The sequence below is a fragment of the Dioscorea cayenensis genome, chromosome 20 (assembly GCF_009730915.1).
Source record: "Dioscorea cayenensis subsp. rotundata cultivar TDr96_F1 chromosome 20, TDr96_F1_v2_PseudoChromosome.rev07_lg8_w22 25.fasta, whole genome shotgun sequence".
In the NCBI taxonomy this organism is placed as follows: domain Eukaryota; kingdom Viridiplantae; phylum Streptophyta; class Magnoliopsida; order Dioscoreales; family Dioscoreaceae; genus Dioscorea; species Dioscorea cayenensis.
Window position 1 is genome coordinate 27751567 of NC_052490.1, and position 6214 is coordinate 27757780.

Here is a 6214-nt window from a genome sequence, read left to right on the forward strand (position 1 = left end):
TCCATAGTCCTCCATCTCCACAAACACATTACTTCTGTTTCACCTCTGAAAATCAAAAACATGACTTCAACAAATCAAGAAACAACCATGATCACCACCAAAACTTTGCTCTCCACGGCGGCATCTCTCGCCACCTCCGTCGTCCTCGCCCGCACCATCATCAACGACGTTCTTCCTGACTCATTCCGCCACCACATCTTCAACTCTCTTCACCTCTTGTTCGGCCGCTTCTCATCACAAATCATCATCACCCTCAGAGAATACAATGGTTTTGCCGCCAACGAATTATACCAAGCAACCGAGACCTATCTAAGCACCAAGATCTCCCCAAACACTCGCCACCTCTGCGTGAGCAAGACCGAGGGAGAACAAAGCTTAGAGATCACCATGCAACGTGGAGAAGAAATCATAGACTCATTCCAAGGTGTGCAATTTAAATGGAGGTTTATAAGCCACAAATCACAACATGAGATCCCAACCCCTCCCAACTACTATTATAGAGGCTCAATCATGGCTTCCGAAGAGAAAACCTATGAGCTCTCATTCCATAAAAAACATAAGAATAAGGTTTTCAACTCTTATTTCCCTCACATACTCAACCAAGCCAAAGTCATCAAGGAAGAAGAGAAGTCTATTAAGATCCATGCAGTGAAGTATGAGCGTATGCATGGTGACATGAAAGACATGTGGTCGGCGGTGGACTTAAATCATCCGGCGACGTTCGAGACGTTGGCGATGGAACAGAACCTCAAGCGAGAAGTGATGGAGGATTTGGAAAGGTTTGTGAGGAGGAAGGAGTACTATAGAAAAGTTGGTAAGGCTTGGAAACGTGGTTATTTGCTTTACGGGCCGCCGGGGACCGGAAAGTCGAGTTTGATTGCAGCAATGGCTAACTTCTTGAAGTTTGATGTGTATGACTTGGAGCTTACAGCTATAAACTCAAACTCTGAGTTGAGGAACTTGTTGGTTTGTACTGCTAATAAATCTATACTCGTTGTGGAAGATATAGATTGTACTATAGAGTTGGAAAACAGAGACAAGGAAAAGGAACAAGATGCTCCTCCGAGGCCACGGTGGAACAATGGCTATAAGGAAGAAAAGGTTAGTTTTTTACTTAATCTTTTTATCAGTTAATTTGGTTTATTTATGATAATAATAGAAAATATGGAAAAAGGAAAATTAGTAGCTTTAGATTCATTGTTTGTTAAATATTTGTTTGGTTTTCCCTCTTTTAATTATTACTTATAATGTCGGTGCTTCATTTTCGTTTTTATAAGTTAGTTGACTTGGTTTGTCCCTTGCACATGTTCCTTGTTCTCTTTGGAGCATAGCAGGATAGGTTCCTTCTTCATCACATCCTTTTCAGTATGTAGCTAATTAATAAATGTCTTAATAAAATATTGAAGATAAATTTAGACAAGTAAGAATCTCATATTGTTGTATTGGTATTAAATACTTCTTTAATGGATATAAACATGTCAATTTAATACCAAATTAATAGTTTTAAAATCAGATCTCTAAAAATAGGTTATTTTAATAGCAGTTTTATAATTGAATATTTTTTTTAAAAAAAATTAATCTGGAAACCTCTCAGCATTAAAAACCTTATAAAAAAACATATTTTTTTTTTAGTGATTTTTTTTTTTTACATACACAAAAATTTAAACTCCAATTTTGCTAACCTTTGGTGATAAAAATAAATTTTAAATTAATTAATTTTGATTTAATTATGCATGCAGGTAACTCTTTCGGGGCTTCTTAACTTTATTGATGGTTTATGGTCAAGTTGCGGAGATGAGAGGATCATCATTTTCACAACCAATCACAAAGATCGTCTTGATCATGCATTGTTGCGTCCTGGAAGGATGGACATGCACATTTACATGGGATATTGTAGTCCTTGTGGGTTTAAAACTTTGCTTGCTAATTACCATAGCATTGAAAACCACAAACTCTGTGAAGTTGTTGAAAACCTTCTTCAAGAGATTGAAGCCACTCCAGCTGAAGTTGCAGAAGAATTAATGAAAAGTGATATTGTGGAGGTTGCACTTGAAGGTCTTATTAAGTTCTTAGAAAACAAGAGGATTGAAGCAAGTAAGCCCAAGGAGAATGGCATAGACTCTAGTAGTATTAATGGAGGAGGAGAAATTATAGAAATTGAGAAAGATGGAGAATGAAGAAATGTAATTCATAATTTTCATACATGGGATACAATGATTTATATTTGTTTTCTCTTTAAATTAAAAAGGGATAAGTATCAAAATAATTATTCGGGCTTTTTAGCTTCTCCGGATTTAAAGAAACAAATTGGAGAACTTTATATTTTCAGTCAAGTGAAGTTTTGATTTTTGATTTTTTTTTTTTTTCCAACTCTTTCTTTGATTTATGTCACGCCTCGAACCCGAAGAGTTGACAAAAGGCCGCATATTTACAAGACCGTAACCAAGTATGCATGCAAGACCTCAAAACCTGTCTCACACTAGAAAGAATAACATTTAACAAAGACAATAAATTTCAAAAGCAAAGGAAACTACAATATTCGAAATATAATGAAAACACATAACACTGTCTGTCATACCCTGACCTGCGGGCCCATAGGACACAACAACCGCCGTGACGATCCCGAGGAAGGACACTCCGCCACTCAACCCTCAAGGCGCCGCAAAGCTAACTAACAACCTGGAAATAACAATATTTACATTGATACACAGCGGAAGTAGCAACAACAGCAACCACAATAATAAACAGAATTAGAGGGGTTCACAAATGCACAGGGAAGCAATAACAACAACAGCACATAGCTGATACACCAAGGGTTTAAGAGTTGTTTAGATACAAAACTATGTAACAAGGTTTACTACCCCCTAGTGGATCCATAAGTCAAACAACTTGTCCATGACAAAAAGGAACATACATGAACTGAAAAGATACACAGAAGCTAAAACAATAGTAAATGCTCAGCACGTTGCCACACAGTCACACCTACTACCTGCAAAAGATTAGGAAAAGAAAAAAGGGGTGAGCAACTAATGTTACTCAATGAGGGAAGGTTAGCACAACTCTAATAGAAATATACACAATAATGACATAAATCTCCATATATGATACTTTACAAATAAAATAACTAACTTAGCGCATGAATACATATAATAGCATACTTTAATACAAAATAGCAAGAAAGATAGAATAAGAAGGCATTCTACCTCAATTAGGGTTTTAGAATATCAAAGTGTAAAAATACTGAATATAGAGTTCCAAATTATGGAAAATAGCTAATCATGAAACAAAGTTTCCACAATAAACATGTAAATCAAAATAGTTCCCACTTATAAGTATAATAAAGTAAATAATATGAGTTTCACAAAAAGTAAACATAATAATAGTGTCAAATCAAATTTATGGGAAACTGCCCTCCTAAGAGTAACAGCTGGCTTCGCCTACTCACCACAAATTCAAGATAACACTACAAAAGAAACAATGGGAATAAATCTCAACCCAGAATAAAGCAACACCCAACACTCACCCATCATAAAGTGGTTTAGAAACCTCCCTAAACCTTCACCACGGCCGCAGTTAGGTTTCGAGCCATCAAGGTACTCATGCATGCCCTTGATGTTGACCAATTGGTTTACCGCATGGTGACAATGGCTAGCTACCCGATGAATATTCAATCATGACTCTACACTCTCACCTGAACTGGCCCTCATAGTAATCAGCCGGTCTACCACGCCACCTCAAAAGACTGGCCGTAGAGACTGCCTACTGCAATAGGGTATTGCAATACAAACTCAACAATAAACACAACTCCACACTAAGTACAATAGGCAACACAATAACCAACAACAACAATACCTCAGCCATTTCCATAAGGAAATGATGAAAGCACAAGCAAAACTCAAGCTTTAACACAAATCAATTTATATAATCCAACACAAGAAACAACACGGAAATTCTTTCCTTTGAACACAAATTGCATAAAAGAAGCACCAAGCAATAAACTCATCCCAGGGTTAAAACTTCTCAAAAGAAATCATAATAACCCACAAAAACTCATTAAACAAGATAGATTATATAAACATATAAATATGGGTAATCTTCTAATAGAGTCACGCTTAACTGTCCCACTCGCTAGATTGATGATTTCTCTTCCTCGCAAGCTAATCCTTGGCTAACTCTTTGCTTCGAGCTAACGCCTCACCTCCTTGCCAATCACAACAAACAACATCAAAGATTAGTACAAAAATCCAAGCAAAAAAACCCTGGGTTCCTTCTACCAAACAACCCTAAATCGATCCTAGGATTGACTCAAAGCTAGGTCTAAAGGTTACCAATGAAGTTCTAAAGGTTAGAGCTTCACTCTAATCCAAGGAAATCAAAGAAAGAAGTAAAGCTTGTCTGTGCTACAGTAACTCGGGATTGTTACAGTAACTAAGAAAATGCTACAGAAGAACAGCCCCTAAAATAATAGTTTTCTCCTGATTTACAACACCTAAACAGGAAATTTCTCTTCAAACATTCACACAAATGAATAACAAAAACCATGGCTTCGATTTGAACCTAAAATCAACCCAAACCATGATGTATTTCTGGGTTTTCGTAGATTTTCAAAAATGAAGAAATAAGAGAGAAATACGAAAGAAAAACCTTGGATCGAAGCCTAACCGCGCTCTAGAGGATGAGAGGAGGAGAATGGATGCTTTGATTTGTCGGAAATTTCGCCGGAAATTTTTTTCTCAATTTGAGGTGTTCGGCCGAATGAGAAGGAAATGAGAAGAAGAAAGAAAGAAGAAGAAGGAAAGAAGAATGTAGAACATTCCGGTTGCTACAGTATTGGGCTCGTACCGTAATAGGTTGCTGCAGCTACAATGTCGGGCGTCTACAATAATCGCTTGCTACAGTACAGGTGCTACAATATATGCTGAAAAACAGTATTGGGCTATCTATAGCTACATGCTTCTACAGTACATGGCGCTACAGTGTACTAGTTACAACACTGTCTAACATAACCATTAAATAAAAACAAGAAGAGTTAAGTCGATAACAAAAGGGAGTTTATTAACTCAATAACAACTAGACAACGACTTGCTCAACAACCCGCTAACTGTCCACTACTAAACCCTACTCCTGATCAGAAAGAAAAATAGAACAACTTAATGAGCTTGGGAGCCCAGGAAGCAACCACTAAAAATATCATAATCACAAAAAGTTCAATAATTTCAAAAATATTCACAAGTGTGATATTGTACAATGAACATCAGAATAAAACCCAGAAATCAGAAAATTTCAAACAAATATAAATTTTTAAATGAACTAATATATATAAGTCCCCCAAATAACTAATGGCAAAACAAAATATCAGAATTCATTTATTTAAACTCGGTAACCCGAGTCAGATTCCAGAGTTCATTTATTTAAATTCTTTAACCCGGGCTAGATTATCAAAGGCCATTATTCTTCACTGACGAAACGGTGTGAAACTATAATTTTTTATCAGAGTCAAAGGTTCATGTCAACATGGTCAGTGTTTAACCCCTAATGACAGGATTATTGCAAAATTAATTTGGGGACTACAAGTTACTATATTAAAATATGTCAGTTCGAAAATTATTGTCAACATAGAGATACTGAAATTCGGTGATCTTTTTTTCTAATAAAAATAATCAATTATTCCAAACAATAATACATTTAACAACCAATAAAAAATAGCAATATTTCTTTACATTAATCCGTAAAAAAAGAAAATGATGAATTAATTAAATAAGTATATATAATTAATAACCCAAATAATTAAACAAATAACTGATTATATATACAAGTGATCAAATAGCTGAGTTTATAATTATGACTTTAAATAATGATTCCCAAATAATTCAATACTTCACAAGTAAAAACAAAATAGGATACAAGCTAAACTTATAACAATCCGTATTTAAGCAAAACATTATAATTAAAAAATAAATAATTAAATACATATCTATAAGTTCTGAATTTAAAAGATAGGCACAAAAGTTAGAACATGAATTTTGAATAGTATAGGAATTTTTTTAAAAAACAATAAAATCTGAATTAATTAAATAATTATAAATCAGAAATTTGCATATACATATATACAGACGTATATGTGGTTTACTTACTTGTCTAACGCCAAAAACTAAACGCAGACTGAAATTAGGCTTCCACGGAATACCCTATATTTGAGAACGCATTCTAAAGA

General features: G+C 35.0%; 1 protein-coding gene across 1 annotated transcript; it reads left to right on the forward strand.

The window, feature by feature from the left end:
* On the forward strand, window positions 1-2223 carry LOC120251154 (AAA-ATPase At3g50940-like). Its single transcript, XM_039259693.1, has 2 exons — window positions 1-1101; window positions 1740-2223. The coding sequence occupies exons 1-2, from the start codon at window positions 61-63 to the stop codon at window positions 2175-2177; spliced, it is 1479 nt and encodes a 492-aa protein (XP_039115627.1). The 5' UTR covers window positions 1-60; the 3' UTR covers window positions 2178-2223.
* The last annotated feature ends 3991 nt before the right edge of the window (window positions 2224-6214 follow it).